General features: G+C 39.3%; 1 protein-coding gene across 26 annotated transcripts in view; it reads right to left on the reverse strand.

The window, feature by feature from the left end:
• Positions 1 to 20,434, reverse strand: part of Cobll1 (Cobl-like 1) — a 151,060-nt gene that overhangs the window by 17,657 nt on the left and 112,969 nt on the right. For all 26 annotated transcript variants that reach the window (NM_001363077.1, NM_027225.2, NM_177025.6 and 23 more), the window contains 4 exons: positions 20,213 to 20,310; positions 19,898 to 20,122; positions 1,763 to 1,922; positions 1,017 to 1,091 (listed from right to left, as the gene is read on the reverse strand). In NM_001363077.1, the coding sequence (NP_001350006.1) occupies positions 1,017 to 1,091; positions 1,763 to 1,922; positions 19,898 to 20,122; positions 20,213 to 20,310 (558 nt within the window). The remainder of the gene's footprint in view (positions 1 to 1,016; positions 1,092 to 1,762; positions 1,923 to 19,897; positions 20,123 to 20,212; positions 20,311 to 20,434) is intronic.

Here is a 20,434-nt window from a genome sequence, read left to right on the forward strand (position 1 = left end):
TCTTTCTCGAACTTCAAAGCCTTCTAATTCCTGTATGTCTTTTATGTGGGCAACATTATCTTGGTAAAGTCCCTGTGTACAATGAGATGGCTGTAGATGAGTTGGAATGAAATGCACAGACTGCTCTAAGGAAAAAAAAAATGCTACTTATGTAATAGCAATATTTTAATTATAAACAGGGGATTCTTTTACAACTTAAAATCCCAAACTTCTAAGTACCATGTTAAAGTCAAGGAAAAAGAGTAAGCTGTTCCTGAACTTGCCCATCTCTGTGAATATAAATGATACAACCCAGGTACTCGTACCTGGCCAACATTCACACTTACAAATTATCTGCATGCTAATGTACTCAGGTTCTGAGATTGTTAATAAGTTTTTCCTTCTTAAGCCAGGCTGGCCTCAACCTCCCAAGGACTGCAATTACAGATTTGTACCACCACACCCTGCTCAGACTTATTCTTACAAAAGCTTCTAAGTAGTTACTGTTGAAATAATTAAAGACATATCAAAAATGTCTGATTTTCTTTTTTAAACTTCATTTCCTTGGGAGAATCCACACTGAGAGCTATGTGGCGGAAAGTACATGTGAGTGAAATTCCCTGTAAAGAGGAGAACACATCAAAGCTGAATTCATAGCTGAAGCAGCTGCCCAAAGAGCCTGTGCTTAATGTTAAGTCTTTGAAACATACTAAGGAATGTGACATACCACGGTGTGTCAGTACCTAGAAAGAAGCGGTTAACTGTTCACTAGAGAGCACATAAGGAAAAAAAAAATAGACCAAATAGAGAACTCCAGCACTGAAAATGTGATTTCTGCCAGTTTCTTATCCTTGTGTCTATTCCTTGGTGGTGGAAGGGGGGGTGGGGTGGGGTGGAGGATTTTTTTCATAGTACAAATGTGTAGAAAGAATTAAAATCTCTCAGTACAAAGAGCATTTCAATCAGATTAATTTCTCTACTGTAAAGACATTTCTTCCCTTCACAGTTCCCGTGTGGGGTGAAAGAGGCATGCATACCTGGGGTGGACATTCCCTCGGGAGAGCTCAGTTCCAACATGCTGTCTGGAGCAATCCCATCTTCCAAAGGTAGGCCTGAAAGATGCAAGACAACTGATAAACGGCACACTCAGAAGAGAAACAACTCCTGTGGAATTTTCTGCTTTTGCTTCATCTAGGAAGGACGAACCTAAACTTACTAGGGCACCTTACAGTCCAGTTGTTAAATGAGTAAGTTCTATCTCCATCTCCATTCCTATGTAGTCAATCATGGAATGGCGGTGTCTTTCTGAATAAAGCTGCATACTGTTCATGAGCCCATTATAATAATCAAGCTGTATAATTTTGTCATTCTTTGTTGCAGATTTTTCAAAAGCAGTTAAGTGAGAATAATCAGACTATCCACTATTCATACACATACACACACACACACATATGTGTTTTATATATATTATAAATTTTATATATACATTATATATATATATATATATATATAAAGAGAGAGAGAGAGACAGACAGACAGACAGAGACAGAGAGAGAGGGAATGAAATGAGAATATATCTCCAAGTTCATACATTAAATCCCAGAACTCAGGGGCAAAAGCAGACAGCTCTCCGTGAGTCTGAGGCTAGCCTGGTCTGATTAGGGAGTTCTAAAGCAGCCAAGGGTATAAGGAGGGGGAAAAAGACAAGTCATGACTTCCACTATTTTTACTGGCTGCACTAACACACAAAGCCCAAGCCACTGTACTGCTTGAAGGAGAATACCATGAGCCATTGCAGAGTTCCTTTCATCAGTCTGAGCCAGGGGGGTTTTCGAAGGTGGGGCAGGTGCTTTTCGCTTCGTTCTCTTCAGAGATGAAGTTCCTATCGACGTGCTGCTGAGCTGCAGTGATCCTGTCCTCACCATGATCGCTTCAGAGGAACTCTGCAGAAAATAAAATGGCCAAACAATTCTACAATGAGCAACCAACCACAAACTTCAGGATGGCCCTGACCTCTGTTGCAAACATGTCAAACACCAAATCAGAGCACAACAGTCATTCATTCAAAATATTTATGATGTATCTGTCATAAATAGATTGTAGATTAGAGAATGGATACATGAACAAACAAACAAAAAATGGCCCTTCTAAAAAATTCTACTCTAGGATGGGGTTGACACACAAATGACAAGCTATATTGTACAAGACTTTGAAGTGACACAATTGAAAGCTAGCATTTGAAGAAACTCTAGAGATATTGGATGCAAAGGACAATAATAATAAGGGGCTGGGGAGATGGATCAAAGAGTAGTAGCGTTTGCTCTAAAAGCATGTGGATCTAAAAGCAAGTTTGGATCCCTGGCATCAGCTTAAAATCCACACAAGGTGTCCTACATCTGTAAAGCCAGGGTATGTAAGGGTGGGTAGTGGAAAAAGATGAATCATAGTCTCACTTGGCAGCCCATCAAACCAATTGTTAAGCTCAAGATTCAGTGGGAGACCCTGTATCAAAAAAATCAAGGTGGAGAGGAAGATACCTAACAATAACCCCTGGCCTCCCCAAGCATGCCAGCATGCACGTACACGTACATATTCTCCCCAGCCCCCTCTCTCTGGAGAGAAAGAGAATGGAAAGTAGCCTTATAGTAAGGACTGACTTAGGGTCAAAAGATGGCTCAAGGAGTAAGGGCTCTTACTTAACAAGCCTGATGACTTTATGGATTCCTAGGACCTATACGATGGAAGCAGAGAGGCCAGCTGCCAGGAGCCATCCAAAAGAAGCTCAAATCTAGCAGGTGATCTCTAGACGGGTCCACCATGGGTTGTTGAAGTTAATGACAGAGCTGCTTCTTTAGGCAAGGCTGAGGAGATCTGATTTTAGGAAAGATTCCTGCTATTGATATGCTTTTCCTGCTATCATTAAATATATATAACAATCAATAGGTATTATCCCACCCTTTTGAGTAGATCTCTACAGAACAATGAAGATGTACTGTCTTGTAGTGACGCTATATAGACAAATAGATGATTTCTTAATTCTTAATGGTAATCGGACTGCTATTAAGTCCTTTCTGATGTCAAAACTACATTGAGAACTCTGACAGTCTTCAGTGTCATGAGTTAATTGCTTCGGAGAGAGCAAGCAGGCATCTACAAGTTGGAGCACATTCCAAGAGGTTGCAAAACGATTAACCAAAGGGCATAAAAAGGAAACTGAGGATAGGTGCAAGGACAGAAGATATAATATTGACTGGGTTTATCTATAAAAAAACTTTTTTCCCCATTTTTTATTAGGTATTTAGCTCATTTACATTTCCAATGCTATGCCAAAAGTCCCCCATACCCTGATAACTTCATTATGGTCTTTAATTCTCCGTGAACCTGTAGAGCGAGTGACAGATGTTGAATGTTTAGCCAGATAATTACTCTTAGTGGATATGCATGTAGGCATTCTCTGTTTTAAACTCCTCATTCAATTTATGATCTGAATTTATGTTTGAACTTCTAGTGAACTTTTGTAAATAAAAAAGAGAGAGAGAGAGAGAGAGAGAGAGAGATGCTTGGGTAAATCATGTGATCTACTCTCCTAGAAAAGGTACAAAGGACTAAGAAAGATTACGTTGCTGGCCACAGGATTGGGAGAAACAGCATTGGGAATATAGCACTGGTAGAAGGGCATTTTTACACCAGAGCAGCGAGGAGAGAGAACAAGATTAGAAGGAGGATGCAGAGTGGAGTAACTTAGAAACTGTAAGGCAATGTAAAAAATGTGCAGAATACAGAGGGGCAAAAGGAAAAAAAGAAGAAGCTGCAGAGAGAGCAGAAGGAGCAGACAGGCTTCTCCTTACCGTGGGACAGAACAGGTCTTTTCTTAATAGCAAGGCAGGCTTAGTCTTATTAAAGAGAACAAAGCTTTCTTCTTAAGAGATTTGGTTTTAATTCATTTAGCAATTAAAGGGCAGAAGCTTTTTCTATCTCTATGCACTAAAGGTTGAAGCTCATTTTTCATCCAGAATGAGTTCTTTCTGCACTGGCATTTAGTCTTTTGCTCCATATACATACGTAAGTATGGATGTGTGTAAGTATGTAGTTATGAGATAAGTATGTAAGCTTATCCCAACTGGTTTGAATGGAGATGTACAAATATGTAAGCATGAATTTGTATATGAATTTATGTAAGTTTATCCATATTTTCTAGTATAAAAGTGTTACTTCTACAAGGGTGTCTCTCTTCTCAACAGAAGTTCATTGCTCCAAACCTCCCCCTAGCCTAATAAGCAAGAGGCATCTGGACAAGAGGGAAAAGGCTCCAGCAATTAATTCCTTATTTAATCCGATGCTGGTTTAATATGAGGTGCTAAAAGCTAGAAATGCAGTTTCTGGCCTCAAAGGAAGTCAGCTACAGTAGCAAAGTGCCTTAGACTTAAGATAGGTAAACGTTTTATTATTAAACAGCAACCCTAAATATCTCACAATACCAAGTCTTGCCCCTGCCACTGCCTCAAAAGGAACCAAGAAAGAAGAACAGCTGGGGCTGGGCCCCTGCAACTAACATTTGCAAAGTTGCCTTTTGGCCTCTTCATGTGCAGTGTAGATCACATCTGTATGTGGGAAAGGCATTCAAGCACGCATACACACACACATATGCACACACACACATATGCACACACACATACACACAGAGAGAAATTTAAAGAGATCATCCAATCTATGTTTTTCAGTATAAAATATAAAAAACTATTTAAAAATCTACCATGTGACATGGAAATGAAAGGAGAATGGGAAGGAGGGCATAAGGAAGGGTGAAGGAGACAAAGGAGTGTGAAATAGGGAAGGAGAAAAAACTAAATCACACTTTATTCAAGAATATCATAACTTTATCTAATACTTTGTATGCTGACTAAAAATAAAATGATGAAAACCACAAAAAATTTTTCATTGGTGTTTTATAAATATAAACAACACCCACATACAAATACAAATATATATACACAAACACATACATTTCCCCTTCACCCTTCCTATGCCCTCCTTCCCATTTCTGTTACATGTAGATTTTTTCTTACATTTTCATGTATATATTCGTATTAAAAACATAGATTAAGCCAGTGCTTTATATTTTTTTACATTTATTAGTGTGCATAGATGTGTGTTTGTGTGTGTATATGTATGTGCATGTGTCTGTGTATCTGTGCCTGTCCCATACATAGATGTACGCAATCTTGCACATGTGAAGGTCAGAAGGCAACTTGCAACATATCATTTATATATATATATATATATATATATATATATATATGTATATATATATATATATATGTGTGTGTGTATACACACACAAACATATGCACATATAAATATATACATACATATTTACATATACAGATATATAAATACAGATATATACATACATACACACACATATATACATACATACATACACACATACATTTACACATGCACATCTCAGAGGCAGGTCCTTTGAGGCCAGTCTGTAAGGAGACCCTGCTCACCCACAGCAGGTGACTGTCAGCAAACCCTAAGACAAGCACTTCTCAGCAGGCTAACTGCTTGCCTCCTAGCTATCTGCTTTACCAGTTCTGCTTCTGCCATTACAAGAAAACAGCTTCACAGAGTTGTACATATAGTCTGAACTTCTTATTTTGTACTGCTAAACCTCTGACTCATCAATACTTTACCAAACTTGACCACAAATATGAAATAGTCACTTAATAGGCTCCATGATTTGAGCTGTACAACACTAAGCATAGGTGACTGTTACTATTCACCCTTTTCCTTACTTCTGGGATCAATACTCCTTCCTTTCCATTGTCCCACACTCCAGCTACTCGATTTTGCTGTCCGTTACTGCTCATCTCCTGACGAACATCAGTGGGACTCTCTCCTACGGTATATAATTCATGTTAGTATCTATGTGCTCTCTCTGGGAAAGCTTACCATTCTCTTGATTTTAAGTATTCCTTACATAATTAATGGACCCCAGACTCATTTCTCCCTCCCAGACCCCTCTTCTATCTCCACTAAATATGTAAGGATACTTAGCGTTAGCATGACTAAACCTGAACTCTTGATAACCACTGCTTCTTCTTCTTCACCAAAGCACTGTCCTCCTACTGGTCCCCACAAGTCTCAGCACAGAGAAGGCCGTCCTCCAGTCTTCCCTCATCTGCTCTCTCTACCCACCCTGCTCTCACCTATCAGCTCTTCCCTTAACTTCCAGCAACCGGGTGACTTCTACTCTGAATCTTGAGACCCTTCTAAATTGACATCGATTTCTCTAGACTTTTCTTAGCACGTCAATAAATAGGGACTTTCTCATTAGGATGCACACCATTGTAAGCTACTTCACTCAAAACCCACTAATGACTTCTCTGTTGGCTCAGGGAAAAAAAAAATCTAATCGATGCGATGGCTCTAAGATCTCCGCAATCATTATCTTCTCCAAGGATGGTTGACATGGATCTGCTGCACCGTCCTATCACCACACTGTCTTCTTCCTGTCTCTACCCCAGGGTAGAGAACCTTCGCATTCTCTGAGCCTAGAACTCTCTCTTCTGGTAACACAGTATTGTACTCCACATTCTCTGCTAGTTATTTCTCATACGGCACCTCTTCAGTTAATTCCCTGATTCTCAACAGCTCCCACCTGCTGTGTTCTTAGTCCAGCATTTCATAGTTTTCTTGTGTGTCACAGAGCTGGCTTAATTGTTTGATGTTGGTATCTGCTCCCCAACAGACTAAAAAAGGGTGCAGAAATTTCTTTTCCAATTTTACTTATTGCTGTATTTCAACATTAATGTCTGGTTCATAAAAGTTTTATAATTATCTTAAGAAGCTGAGGTAAACTTGAACCAGGGATGCATGTATATCCTGAGTCAATCTAATTTTACAAAACAATTAGATACATTTAAGAGTAGTGAACTAATTCATAGGAATTTTTTCTTTTCCTTATTTTTTTTATTTAGGAAGAGGCTGACGCAGAGACAAGATTTCTCTGTGTAGCCCTGGCTGCCCTGGAACTCATTTTGTAGACCAAGCACTAGCTTCAAACACAGAAATCTGCATGCCTCTGCCCTCCCAAGGTCTGGGGTTAAATACTGTGCCACCACTACCCTGCTTCATAGGAAAATTTCAACTTTTGTACCTTGCTATTAAGATAAAAATAACAAATTTACTATCTCATACTTTTAAAATACTTTTCCAGAGGTACTTCCCAACCCCAGGAAGTTGACCAACTGAACAATTAAACTTCCATAGTACTTGGTTAAAATACCTGCAGCCAAACCTAAGCCAGTCCTTGCCAAACATCCCTCTCCTTCCTCCAGGGCTCTTCAGACCTCTCCGTAACCATTCAAGGAAGGAGCTACAACGTGCACCCAAGTCCACATTTGGATTCAGAGCCACTAACGTCAAATCTGATTAAATATTGCAATCAGACCCTTGGGGAGGGCATCCTTAATGGACTTGCGAAATAACTCAAGGGCCTTCTGTGACAAACAGCAGAGTATAAAACACAGGACACAGGACCTGGTACTGCTTAAATACCATTTTCAGTGGAATATAAAGTTAAAGAAACCTTCTAACTGATTTCTCTCCTGTTCTCAAACTTCCACTTAATATCTTATGAAAGTAACAAATTTCTCTGTCAGCCAAGGGGACGTTTGGCAGGCAGTCTTCCTTGTCTATGCTGGTCAGGAAGCAGAGCCTGGAGCAGTCACCAGGCTGTTCAAGGCAAAACGACAACACTCAAAAAAAAAAAAAATCCAAATCAAACTAAAAGCCTATTTTCAAAAACTATCCATCATAGAAGATGATTATGAGAAACTGTAGGGAGATCAGAGAGATGGCTCTTCAGTTAAGAGCTTGTGCCACTCTTGAACAGTTTAGTTCCCAGCACCTTCCTCTGGTAGCCCACTGCCATATATATAACTACATCCTCAGAGAATCAATACTCACTGCCAGTCTCTACAAATACCTGTGCACGTGGGTGGGGACACACACACACACTTACAGAAATACTGCCAGGACCATAACTGTATCTAACACGCACATCCACGGATAGAAGTTAAAGGGCTGTGGCTCTCCTGTTTCAAAATGCTTTATGACCTAAACTGTGTCCCATGACATTTGGAAAAACAATTAAGACTTAGTAAAGAAAACAAATGAACATAAGCAAATGGTGAAAATTTACCTGCCATCTGATGTTGATAGACATACATACCACTTTACATAGGAAAAAGTATCGTACATGGACAGCATCAGAGAAGCCTCAAATTCTAAAGATAAAATATGTACCCCCAAAGCTGACAGAGTTAGATGAATTTCTTGATGAATTCTTTCGATAAAGCCCTAGTGGCATGCCACTCCAAAGCTATTGTAAGACTACAGTAGATGATCAATATGTAAATGCAGAGACACTGGAAGCAACCGAAACTCTGATCTGCCTCCTAGCTCCCTGCTTCAAGAATTCTGATTGATTGCTTTCATGAGATATATAATAAAATTCTTCCATCTCCGTGCTGCACACCCTAACACTCACTGACAGGTCTGTTCTTTCACCTGATAAAAGCAGTCATGGCATGAAGTCTCAGGCACAAGTATGTGGTTGTGGTACAGGAGTGTCATAAAGAAGCTGGTACAGAAATGGAAAGGGAAGGGAGGTTTAGCTCAAAGACAGAAGACCCACAGATTATCAGTCTGGGGGATCTTAGAAACAAGCTTGTGTTTTTTAATGTGATATTTACATTTCTAGGGATAAGGAATTTAAAACATATCAAAATGAGATGAACTGCAATTTTATAAATGTTCTCTCTCTCTCTGTGTGTGTGTGTGTGTGTGTGTGTGTGTGTGTGTGTGTGCGCGTGCGTGCAATTTATGAAGACAATTTAAAGGGAAAAACACAGACATCCAAGAAAGGGCTTTACCACCTTGTCCTGTGAAATCCACTCCTTTAGCCTGCAGAGCAAGTAGACAGAAATCCCCATTTCTCAAGATACAATTTGAATCAAAGATGCTAAGAAAGTGGCCATTAGAGGAGAGTGTGACTGTTACTCGGTCACCAGGCTAGACCTAAAGGTCACCAGGCTAGACCTAAAGGCCTATCATAAGCACAGTCTATGCGGTGTGATGAAAACTTACCCACTTTAGTGACAAAAGAAAAACATAAAGATTGGTGCAAATGGTCCAAAGTCAGGAATTTTGAACAAATAAGAATAGTGACTCTAGGTCATCAACAGTAAGTTGATGACAAGAATACAGATTTCATTTTGACATAGGAATGAGATTAATGTGAGTCTCTAAGAAAGTAGCTTGATATGTTTTATTTTCTTGTAAAATAGGGAGACAAAAGGTGGTTGGTTGCCATGAAGAGTTCTCTCAGGAAAGAACTAGTCAGTCAAGATAAAAGCAAAGAAGGCCACAAGAGTCAAATGTGAAGATCTTTTATGTGGACTAAAGCATTACTTTTCCTAATACATAGTGAAGCCCTAGGCCCCTATACTGTGAAGAAACCTTTAATCTATTGAATATATCCTTTGGTTAAAGTCTTCAGGAAAGGCAGGGGTGTATAAATTAGAAGACTTCAGTATTTTTTTATCTAACTCGTAGCCAAGACAACTATTATATGTTTAGGTCGAGGATGTAACATGTAAGACTGGAGGGGCTCCAAAGTCAAGAGTATCAAACACTAGAAAACAGATGTACAGAACTGCTATGGTATCTTAAGAAATGCACATGATAAGGTTCTAAAGTGACCAGCCAATTTATTGAGTATTATTAAATGTGAACTTGTCTGACTAAAGAGAGGCTTACCGAGTGTTCTCAATTTGGAAGATAGAATACTGTAATATCTACTAACAAATGGGATTTGGAGTCAGTATTCGGAGTTCAGCCAGGAGACATGTCATGAATTGTCTTGGTAACTTCAACCTTCTCATGTATAAAAAGTAAGCACAATAGCCAGGAAAAGTATCTATGTCAGAAAGGGTCTGGGTTACCCAAATGACATCATGCATGCACAATGGAATAAAGCCTAGCAAACCACACATGCTACCTCATAGACATCAGCTGGCACTCCTACAACAGTTGTCTATTTTCAGGCTGGGAATATTATTTTGTAAATAAGAAAATAATAGGTACTGAGGTGAGAGAGAGGTACCGATATGAAATGAGGACATTTACATCATCTATCTCTCCTAGGAGAGAACAGAAATCGAGTCCTACTGGAATCTGACTTGGAATCAACTCTAAAACCCAACTGTGTTTATGCTCTGCATCCAAGGTTGGGTTATTGCATAAAAACCCCCACTAAGTCACTGCAGCATACCATGAAAGACTCCAGTAATAATTAAGGTTTAACACTAGTCTGTTACATCTTGGCAACGAGTAGATAAATGTGTACTGCCGCATAGACATTTGAACAATTTCATAACCATGCCTAATTAGAATGAACTGCTTACAACTCTCTAGTTTCAGTATCAAAATTCATTTCCTTCAGTCAAATCATGACAGGAATTTTAAAAGAAGGTCTGAGGTTAAATTGTTTTTAAGTCTGAAGGGTTTGCAAAATGAAAAGAAAGCCAGATTTCTAACTCCCTAGGAGAGCCTGCCTTGGCTAATCATTAGCTACTCAATTCTACGCTCTAGTTAAAGCCACTGATAAGGCTGTGCACTATTAGTAAGCCTTGCAACTGAAACAGGAACACACTCCCACAAATGTTGTGACCCGTGTAAAGGGAAATATTACAAGAAAAAATAGGATATGCTGGTGAAAGAACATGGTAAGGTCAGATGGGAACCCATAGCAGATAGACCATCTGAATCCATGCCTAGATTAGCATTCACTTACTTAAATGACATAAAATCTAACAGAAGAAGGCAGAATTAAGGCAGTACTGTAGCCCACAGCAGTACTGAGGACTGGCTCTGGAGATGTTAGTAGCTTACATATTAATCACAGGTACACCATAACATGGGCAGTAAAATCAGCAAATCCTGCATGAACCAGAAATACAGGGGGGGAAATGTTCTAAAGAGGAGAAACAGTGTAGCTCAACTGCAATGATGTTGCAAAATGTTCTAATAGGAGATCTTGGATTATATCTGCTTTTAGGAATATTCTTAAATTTGGGGAACGGTGGGTTTAGCGGGGACTTAACCACTTGAAATGGTCTCTAATCTTAAAATTCCCTTTCTTCTTCAAGGAAAGTTTAACATTATGCTCAGCTAACCTTTTCAACAGCATAAAATCTATTAAATATCTTATGATTGACATTAGGCTTATGCAAATATACTATGAATATGTCCCAACTTCACGTATGACTGATGGTTGAGTTTTAACTCTTGGTGGAAGATCCCTAAATTAATTTTACAAGTTAGACACACAAGTTGGTTTGAAATATAATTATTTTGAATGTAATTATTTCATAATTAATGGAATATAGAAATATGAGAAATTGAATTTGCAAAGTAGGTATGCTCTGTAAGCAAGTTTTTTTTTTTTTCAGTAATAAAATCAATATAACTGCATTGGAACAAAAGCAATGCTTAAAATGAAAGGGAATTTTTTTTTAAAGAACAATTGTTGTATATCCTAACAAACACTGGTCAGCCCTTTGAGGTTTTGCTGTTTATTTTCTCAAGTGTAATTTTTACAGCTGTATAAACACATGCAAAGAGAACTGCCTTTATACTGGATGGAAACATACATGCCACTTGTTTGTCATTGAAGCTTTTTAGAAATAAACTATTTCCAGGTAAAATATGGAAAAGCTTTTTCCAAAGATCTGAATCTCTGCTCTATAATAGCATATTCTCTGGAGAAAAACCTATTATTTTATTATTATCTACCTAAGCCCATATTAAGAGTTCTCCTTGATAGCATGGAAAGTCTTACCTTGTCAGGATTGACTCAGATTATCAACATCCAAGTGAAGGAATGGGTAAACAGATGTGACCTATCAAGTACAAGCAACTGGGCTGAGCAAAAGACAGGAGACATCAGGTACAGGGCCTGCAGCTCTTCAACCTACACTATGTGAGCAGTCATCTCCTCTGCCAATTTTAACACCACTCCTATCATTCTTCTGAAATAAGTACTACGGTAGAAGCCAATAAGATTAGAGCTAGATCATCCAGAAGGTGTTCCATGTGGCATCAACACCATTAGCTTGTGACTTTTTGTTCCTAATTAAAGTTAAGGCCCTCCAAGGAATTCCACGTGGCTGTGTTGGTCACAAGATTTGTATCAAACATATCTTGTGCAAAATTCATTATTAGTTAACAGTGACATTTATATCCTCTAGTTAATAAGCTCAGCAAATGAACACATTTTTCTCACACTCTAAGCCTTCCATTTCTTTGTTGCACCACAAGGTGCTTGTGTGGATTCCTGTGTTGCAATAAGTGCACACAGAAAGATGCCAGGTGTTAAGTCTTCAATGTTGCTATCATACATTGGGTCTCAGGAGTCATTCAATAGGAGTAGCTGTTGTGACCTGGTTACCACCAACCAAAGGTCCAGACTACAGAACTTTTTTTTATTAGGTAGAAGCCAGCCGTACATAGTTTTGCAATATAAGAACTTGAAGATTCTGGGAAATTTAGTTAGAAAATTTTATTCCTCAGAGAAAAAGAACACAGCAATGGACAAGTTCATTTAGTGTGGAAAGTTGATGGAAAGACTACAGCAGAGAGTAAAAACACCACAGAGTATCTAGGAGAGCCCAAGGTGACACAAGACACACAGAGGTTGAGCAGTTTCCATTTACATGCACACTGGCCCTTTTTTTGTGCAAAGAAAAAAAAAGACAAATTTTTAAGCCTATGCTATTTATGCCTTTGACAGACATGTACATTCTTCTTCTTCAGACACATCAGTGTTTCCGTCAGTCCCACCCTCCCCTCACTCACTGAGCTCTATTTATATAATCGTGGCTTGCTAGTGACAATCTTGGTTTTAACATTTTTAAGCCCAAAGATGAGAACTGAGCTCAGCCGTACATCTTCTACGAACAAGAAGAAAGTAGAACCTAGGATCGATCCAAAGTAAACGAGAATACATGGTGAAGATCGTGGTTCCCTGTAATCCGAACAAACTGGACTGACATGTTTCTAGGCACAGGTGAGGAGAACACCTTACAGATGAGCTGAACTTAGAACCCATGCCAAAGTCAAATGACAGCCAAAGTAATACACTGGGGGAGGAGGGCATTTCAGTTCAGCCCAGAGAGAAAGCCAAAGCTATCAAGAAAGCTTTATCCCTCCCTACACACTCATACCACGGCCATGCTTCCTCTGACCTGGCTACTGTTACTGCATGCTGCTGAGTAGAGAAGGGCACACCTACTCATGCAGCCTTCAACACCAATGTAGGCCAGAGGCTATGTAAGCCTTGGACTTCTGACTTCAGTGTTCTGCTGTGACCTAGTGTAAAGCTTAAGGCACAGGCAGCCTTTTGCTTACTGATAGACAAGGAAGAGAAACGTGTATTCAATTTACAAATGGTCAAGAGCTCTTGTTCTTTGAAGATTTTTCTTCTTTAGAGGTTAAAATATAATTAGCAGGTCCCTTTACTTTTAGGTTTGAAGCACACCTGAAAGTGCCAACAGAGGGCTTGAGTGTAGATTAATGGAGTGTTCTCTGTAGAAGTTGGCCTGGAATAGGAAAACTAAACACATAAGCAGGCGCCGCTGCCTCGCTTTTCGTGGCCATGACTCCTTAACAAACCTTAGAAAAGTTACAAAGAAATGATGCACATTATGCATGGGAAAAAGGAAAGAATATACTGTGCTGGTAGATTTTTTCAGATGCATTAATCCACTCATAGCTTTGGAAGTAGAGCCAGATGTACTCATATATCAAGCTGCAACTGTCATGGTAACCACAGTTCCTAGGCAACTGTTGAACTCCGTGTGGGGTCCACTTTCCATACAATAAATACAAGACGCGAGCAGGAGAGAAAATAAAGTGTTACATGATAGCCCAAATTAAAAAAAAAGCAGGAAGAGAAATATTTCTTAACGAGTACAAATACATAATCTATTACAACAGGGAGTACAACCTTAATTGGTCTGCATAAAATAACTGGAAAAATTCACCAAGTAAAATAAAAAACAGATGTTTACTTGCTTCATGGGCATATCATCTGCTTCTAAACCAAATTAAGTAGGGAAAAAAAATAAAGATAAAACTGTGTAAAAGAGGCATGCAAAGCATTCCTAAAAAATTGAGTCAGCCACTGAAAAACGAATACTCTGGGTATTAAGTTTCACTTGCATAATATCAGATGGCAGGAAGTCTTGGTTTCCCAATATTCGAATGTTGTCTGTGGCAGCACACACATTGAGACCAAATGAAATGCTCAGTAGAGGTTATCCCTTTACTGTGCTTCCAGCCACAAACCTACCCCAAGGAGGTTACACACCATGCCAGTGGCTGGGGACAGTTATTTACTGTTGAATGCAGAGGACTTGAAGCAGTAAAGCCACACTAAAGGTGGGAGTCAAAAAGTCTCCAAAGGTTTTGGGAATTCTACAGGTGGAGATTTCCAACAATTTCTTTTAAACTCTTCCACTTCCACTTGAAACATAAGTTTAAGAGACCAACTGATGGAAACAAGGCAGTCCTCTGCCGACTGATTTTGCTACAGGTGTCCTCAACAGACAGTAAATGGTTCTAGGACTCAGATTTCTATACTTAGTCTTATTCCCCAAAGCTGTCGATGTCATTTTGTTGACAATCTTACTTCATATGGTTACACGCACTTCATATAGGGATACAGTTACTGTTCCTATATATAACAAAAAAGGCCAAATACCATAGACCTTGTAACACAAATGACATTTCAAATCACGAGAAAAAGTCTGTTTGATAACACGTTCAAAAAGTTCTAGGAAAAACTGCTAGAAAATTTCTAACTGGAAATTCATTTTGAATTAAACATTTTCACAGGATATAATATATTCACCTATACAGAGAAAGTGGCATGAGGCTGAAAATGATGCCAAAGTGTACAGAAAATTTAGGGACATGAAAATTAGCACACACTGAAATGGAGCTTCAGTGAAACTTATTCTTTAGATGGACTGTCAGATGCAGAAATTCTACACAGGTCTGTGAACTTGGATCGTTAATGGACCACTTTCGGGAAGAGCACACACAGCAACTGTCAAAACCAGCCTGAAAGTCAACAGCCAGCTATGTGAATAATTCCAGTGTATGTTCCAAAATCACTATCCAAATATCTCCATTTGCCAATGTTGAGAAATGCCCTAGAAGAATGAAGCAAGTTATCAAATGCAGACAGCCAAAAGTGGAAGAGACGTGGCCAACACTTTTTCCTTTTCAAAACCAGGTACATTTAAAGTAAGCATTGACTACAGGGGATCACAAGACCAGTGACTACTTAAAGGGGGACCAAAGTGAACCAAAGGTTAAACTGAATACACTGACCATCATAAATAATTTTCATGTATTACTAATACTTAATATTTATAGTTTACTTTTCTGCCTCCTTAACAATCAAAATAAGAAATTTATAACATCATAAAACCATTTTCTTTTATTATTATTATTTTTTAAGAAGCTTTCAGGGTAAAACTGGAAATGATTAGAATGCTGTACTGTTAAACAGCGCACCCTTGTGGTCTAAGTTGCATCACAAGCAATAGCAGCTTGCTTCATAGATATTTTTCCTTTTATTATGTTTTCCTATTTCACTGTTACTACTTTCAGTGACTAAAACAAGTTTGCTAAAACCTCAACTACATTGTTCAAGGTGGCATGTAATGCTTAATTATCATCCATATTTTTTATTTAAAATTGTAAACAAAATAGCAACCAAAATAAGTAACATTCATTCAGCAACTGGAGTGTTCTACTGAACGTCATGAATATTTGAATGTAAACAGTTATCAGCTCAAGAGTTAACCGTATATAAATACAATACCTATAGGTACACAGAAATTAAAACATATGAGGCAAGTTCAGAGTCATGGTTATTCTCCTTAGAACACACTTCATCAGGCAGTAGAGATGAGGAATGATTCAACCTTGTGGAGGTGAGAAAGCAGAAGACAGAGGTGCCATCATTTCTTTCTGACAGAGGAGGAGACTTCACTTGAACAACAATGACTAAAATGTCCTGCTTAGAATTGGAAACATTCCCGAAACTGATAAGGTTTATAAGGAAAATGATGTCAACAGACGTCCCTGGGACACCCCTGCCCCTCCCCCCCCAAATAAGCGCTGGTACAGTTTCTGAGCTGGGAAACGTTAAATAAGAAATATAAATGTGTCAGTTGGTCACAGAGAGCAGTATGAAGGTACATTAAGCTGGTCCTCTTCTGTCTACTCTGAGTTTCTTTGGGAAATGACTGGAGAAGAAGGAAGGGAAGACACTGTGGATGAGACTAAATGAAGCCTTGGTCTCTAACAGAAGTCAAAAGAATAAAACAAATGAACACCAAGATGACGATGAAGTTTTGGATAACAGTTTGGTAAAACCCTGGGTTGCATGATAGATCTGCCAATTCTCATACAAAGTCAATCAGTAAGTATTCACAGGTTCAAATTTAACAGCAAGAATATTTGGAATTACAAAATGGACATGATGATTGCCTAGGAATGTTATAAAACGTCACAATGGTTTAAACCAGGGTTCTAATGGCCAGAAATCTGAAATCAAGACATGTGACAAGACATGCTCTCTGTGAAGGACTCTCCTTGCCTGCTGCATTCTCCGGTGGCTTCCAGTGTTCCTGTATGGCAGGACACCCAGCTTGGCCTGGGGCTGCACACAACTCTCTTCTGTCTTCATGCTAATTGGCTGTATGAATTATCTTATAAGGGCCCTAGCCTTTGCACTAGAGCCCAACTGAAAGAAAAGATGGTGGTACCTCCAAACTTAAATCCATATGCACACTATTTCTAAATCATATTTACAAGTATTAGGGCTTAGAGAGAGAGGGACAAGCAAAATAGAAGTGGGCTTCCGGAGAAGTGCACTTTTTGTTCCCAGAAGGCACTGTGGTGCATAAAGGTAGGAAATTACAAAGGTGGGTCTCCAAACAGGAACAATGGGGACAGGTGAAGAGCCAGGGACCTATCAATAAGATACTCACATGGGAGGCCAATCTGTGGACTCTTAAGTCTTAGGATCTTGTTACATTAGGGCCTGAAGACGATTCCTGGAGGAGCATTATTCAAACCACTACAGGCCATCACTGGGAAGAGAGGCCCCTTGGTATTGCAAACTTTATATGCCCCAGTACAGGGGAATGCCAGGGCCAAGAAGTGGGAGTGGGTGGGTAGGGAAGCAGGGCAGAGGGAGGGTATAGGGAACTTTTGGGATAGGATTTGAAATGTATATAAAGAAAATATATAATAATAAATTAATTTAAAAAAGATTCATTCACAGATTCAAAAAAGCCAAACAAAACCAAGCTGAGGAACAGATATCGCTTCTTAATAAGAATAATAAACAGACTTTAAGAATACAGATTCAGGTATGGTCATGGGTGATGGAGAAAGTAGTAGAATAGGAAGGAAGGGAGGAAGGAAGGATAAAGAAAGACAGAGACATGGAGAGAGGGTGAGGGAGGGGAAGGGAGGAAAGGAAGGAGGGAAGAAGAGAAAAAAAGAAACAAAAAACTTAGTAGTTATAAGAAGGTAGTAAGGTGAAGGAGGAGTTAAAAATGAAGGGTGTCTAATCACACAACACCTGGCCCTGAGTCTAGAACATGGGAGATGCCCAGGAAAGCAAGTGTTCTTTCCTGAGTGGTGTATATGAGCAGATACATGCAGACAAACATAACCCCAGCTTAATCATTAAGGATTTTGGTAACGAATAAACAAAACACAGTCCTTCAGCTTCTCTAGGGAAAAGCAAATAATTCTGGTTCCTGTTGAACAATACATCAAAGAACTACCCAGATGTCCAGATCAAAAGACAAAATAATCAGAAAATTGCATAAAGATGTGTAATTTGCCAAGGGCAATATTTAAAAAAAAATCACTTAACACAGGGCACCAAGTGGTCACAGAGCAGAGGATGAGAATCAAAAGAACCAGCTTTCCGTGAGGTCGCTGGTGGAGTGGATCAGACTTCCAAGAGGCAGACAGTAGAAGACGATGTAGACGCCTTGGAAACTGAAGCACACAGAAGCTACTGGGATGGCTTGGATGAGGATAGTTGGAACAGAGATAACTTCTATCCGAAGACAAGAGGAGTTGGTAGCTATGTGAGAGTGTCAGTTACATTCTTACAGTTCACTTCTCAGGTAATTAAAATACAAAATAATCTTCAAAAGGCTCATATGAAGAAGTATAAAGGGGCCATGCACAGAAGGAGGTCTTTGAGACCAGCTTTGTCCTGTATTCCCTGATTAGTTGCTGTCTGGTTCTCACTCAGGCCCGAGCACGCTGTATCCTTGGCATTCTGGAATCTGAACAGAGTTCTCCACCCAACTATTGCACTCCCACACACATTTATGACTGAACACAAAGACTGCCTTTTCTGTGAAGCGTCACCCACCTACAGGATGGATGGATACCTTGGAAGGTTTTCAGCAAATGATTCTCTCAGTGGAAAAAGAAATCGTCCCTCTGTTTTGTAAAATGAGTTTGTTTGTTTGTTTGTTTGTTTGTTTTTTATGGCACAGTATTAACTTAGATTAAAAAAATACGAAGTTTTTAAAGAGTTCATTTCTCTATTTGAGTTGCTAATCATCTAGAACGGTAATAAAATCCTTTAACTTCCTAAAGGACTCCACTCAGTGTCTGAATATCTCAAAATACATTTTACTTTCAATGTCACTCACTCTATCTGAGCCAACTCTATAAGCATCTTCTGTTCAAACACATTTACTAAGTTTTACTTAGGCTCTTCCTGAATAAGGCAAGCAATGTGTAGGTATTTTTTAGACAATTTTATTTTACTGAGGAAGTCTGGTAGGGTGGTTTGGCTGGTAGAGGGTCAGGGGCCTTCCTCCAAGCCTGATGTCTTGGTTTCAATCTCTGGAACTGGCATGCTTGAGAGACAGAACATACATGCATTGTTCTCTAACCTCCACATGCCACCCACATTCGTGCCCACACGAAAATAAATGAACTTTTTTTTTCCGTTTTGTAAATTGACATAATGATTTACGTAGCGCATCCCCTCTGGATGGACAATAGGAGTATAAAACAGCCACACATTATTAAAAGGCTTGTTTTTATATTTTTGGTTATGAGCCTAGCCTTTAACGGCCGAGCCATCTCTCCAGCCCAAAAGGCTTGTTTTTAAAACATAGCATTAACAGATCAAGTAGACACCAGGATTTTCCCTGGAGAATCTCAGAAGATGCCAGAGGTTATAAATGCAAGCACGGAACATATCACCTATGCAGTTTTAAAAAATATATATGGTCAAAATATGCATTTAATTCCCCATACATGCAACCAATGACTGTGATGAAGTAAAGCAAGACAAAACGTATGTATCCTGTATTGGCTGAGGATGGAAGCTTCTTAAAACTGACATCTAAAGACATGGCAGAAGTATCCATGATCTTTTTCTATCAACCTTGCCAGTAACTATTCTACTGAGTACATAGTTTTTTCTTAAAGATTTATTTATTTCACGTATGTGAGTACACAATCTTCACACACACCAGAAGAGGGCATCAGATCTCATTACAAGCCACAAGATGGTTACAAGCCACCATGTGGTGGCTGGGAATTAAACTCAGGACCTGTGGAAGAGCAGTCAGTGCTCTTAACCTTTCTCGCCAGCCCCACTGAGTACATATTAATAACTGCTTCTTCCTCAGGAGTCTCAGTGGAAAAAGATAAGTTAGATACGGAAAAAACAGATGCTCCCCAGAGCAACCTGCGAAACAAGGCAAACACAGGCTACCTTATCTGTGTCGTCCACACTGGTGGATCTCTCCACACAAGACGCTCGTCTCTCCTGGCCTTGAGCAGCACCCTGGGATGTGGGCATCGGTGGCAGTGGGGCACGTCTCTTCTTGGGTGCATCCGAGGGCAGGGTATTGGAAATGTACGGTTTGGAAATGGTGTTGGACCTCGTGAAAGATGGACGATGCTTGCTCACTAGTGGGGTCGCAGGAGCACTGGCAGTCTAACAGAAAATCAAAAGGCAATGGTCAAAATAAAAACCACTCTAAAAATACTTGTTAAGAATCTTAAAATGGTGCATGAAAATGCCTACTTGCTCTCGCTTTTTCTTGCTGCGTTGGAAAAAACTGAAAATCCCTTTGTTTTCTTTCTCCTTCACAATGTCCGGGTTGTGTGATATTTGGCAGGACTCTGAAAAAACATGAAAAACAATTTACTTTTTGTTCACGGGTGGAACGTTCATTCCCAGTGTTTCTCTTCTAACCTCCCTTTAAAAGGATTTTCTGGTGATCAGTCACCCACTACAGTCACTAAG

This window comes from Mus musculus, chromosome 2 (genome assembly GCF_000001635.26).
Source record: "Mus musculus strain C57BL/6J chromosome 2, GRCm38.p6 C57BL/6J".
Lineage (NCBI taxonomy): Eukaryota > Metazoa > Chordata > Mammalia > Rodentia > Muridae > Mus > Mus musculus.